At 53.5% G+C, this 1,898-nt stretch overlaps 1 protein-coding gene across 1 annotated transcript in view; it reads right to left on the reverse strand.

Annotated features, from left to right (window-relative positions):
• Window positions 1-1,898, reverse strand: part of LOC111725590 (intraflagellar transport protein 140 homolog) — a 16,151-nt gene that overhangs the window by 8,194 nt on the left and 6,059 nt on the right. The window contains exons 8-10 of the mRNA XM_023513800.1: window positions 1,381-1,587; window positions 931-1,143; window positions 674-840 (exon numbers count right to left, since the gene is read on the reverse strand). Of these exons, the coding sequence (XP_023369568.1) occupies window positions 674-840; window positions 931-1,143; window positions 1,381-1,587 (587 nt within the window). The remainder of the gene's footprint in view (window positions 1-673; window positions 841-930; window positions 1,144-1,380; window positions 1,588-1,898) is intronic.

Below are 1,898 nucleotides of genomic sequence, written 5' to 3' on the forward strand. Positions count from 1 at the left end.
AGAGACATACTCTTGCTAGTTTAGGTGAGTGTTGAGCCTTGGAAGCCCACAGATGTCTGCTCAGGTGTGGTACCCCCAGAATTACGTGCCCATAGTAGAAAACTGGGAAGTATCCCAAAAAATTTAGATTCTTGCCCTTCCTAAAAACTGAGACAATGGGTGGTGCCTGTGGCTCAAGGAGTAGGGCACCGGCCCCATATACCAGGGGTGGCGGGTTCAAGCCCGGTGTTGGCCAAAACTGGAAAAATAAAACAAAAAAACTGAGACAATGCACTGCCTAGGCCTCCCCCATATAGGCCAAGAGCCTGGTGGCAGGAGCATGCTGGTCATCCCAGCCCCAGCCACCCTGAGTCACACAATGGTCCCTCACTCAGGATCACCTGCCTGACCCCTGTGTGACCTGGGCAGGTGCACACCTGCCCTTTGGGTTCCTATCTAGTTACTCAAGGATTTCCTTTGAAGAACGTTCATCAGAAATGAAAGCTTGGTTTGGCTCCTTGCCCTCAGCCCTTGTGCTCCCAGTGAAGGAAGCTGGAGAAGCATGAGGTGCAGAGGGGCCTGGGGGGCTACCAGAGGCCCATAGTGTGGTGGGGAGGGAGGGGAGGGGCCAGCTGCCTCAGTCAATCCCTGGGTCTGCCTCTGGCCCCTGCCCTGCTGTCTCCCAGGGACATACCTGCGGACCTGGATGAACCTCTTCACTAGTGCCATCTTGCTCTGCAGCTGAGCCAGCTTGGTTTCTTGGTCCAGGGGGCTTGTGGCCTTGGCTTTGGCCAGGCACTTGTAGGCCTCAGTCAGTGCCCCATGGGCTTTGTTGTAGTTCTGGTATTCGTCAATCTCCACCTGCACCAAGGGGAATGTCAAGATCCAGCAAGGGCTAGGACCTCTTATGACCTTTGCTGGGCCTGCTAGAGTCCCAAAGAAGGACCATACCTGGGCACAGGCATCATAAAAGCCTGCCAGCAGGTCCAAGGCACGCCCCTTGGTGTAGAAGCTGATGATGTTCTTCATGATCTCTGGCTCCTTCCGCCAGTCCAGGGACTGCAGGTAGTTGGCAGCCATGATGTAGATTTCCTTCTGTCTAGAGACGCCTGCGAAGAACACAATCTTCTCCGTGTCTCCTGACTTGAGCAAGGCTCTCATGGCCTAGGCAGAGAGAGCTGGGCTCAGGTGTGCAGCACCCAGCAGTGCTGCAAGTCTGATCCACAGAGAGTGACTCAGGGCTTCTCTATCTCATCTGTCGTGCCCCCCTAACCACCCCCGCAACCCTCACCTGAAAAGCTCTTGCTCACTCTGGTTAAGCACAGGCACATGGAGAAATGAAGAGCAGGCCATATCTAAATGGCTGTGAGATGGCTGTGAGAGCAGTTTGGCCACACTCACCTTCAGCTTGTTCCCAGCCTGTGTGTACTTCTTTGTGGCTAGGTGGTAGCTGCCCTGGCGCATGCAGCAGTTTGCTATCTGCTCCAGCAGCTCCCGACGGGACTCCTCAGACAGGTCCTTCGAGTCTTTGGAAACGGTCATCTTTTCGGCCATCTCTTCTGTGATGGTCATGTTCTGCTCCAGGCACAGCTGCAGGGCTTCATGATACTACAAAAGTGCCGCAGAAAATGGGGAGGGGCTGTCACCTGTGAGCAGCCGAGGAAGGCTGAGGGCCTGAGTGGTGTCCTTGCATCTACCACCCCTCTGAGGATGCCAGGCCCATGGCACTCTGTGGTGGCCACTGTCCAGATGGGGAAGAGAAGGATGTTTCACATCCACCAACTCAAAGGACACAAGGCTCATTCATGTTACTTTCTCTCATGCTATTAACATTTTACAACGTAACAAAGGAAACAAGGAGCTCAAATGAATACTGTATTTGTTATGGGAAAAAAAGGAAACTAGTAATTCATTTTCTT

Source organism: Otolemur garnettii, unplaced genomic scaffold (genome assembly GCF_000181295.1).
Source record: "Otolemur garnettii isolate 467f Iridium unplaced genomic scaffold, OtoGar3 scaffold00044, whole genome shotgun sequence".
Taxonomy (NCBI): domain Eukaryota; kingdom Metazoa; phylum Chordata; class Mammalia; order Primates; family Galagidae; genus Otolemur; species Otolemur garnettii.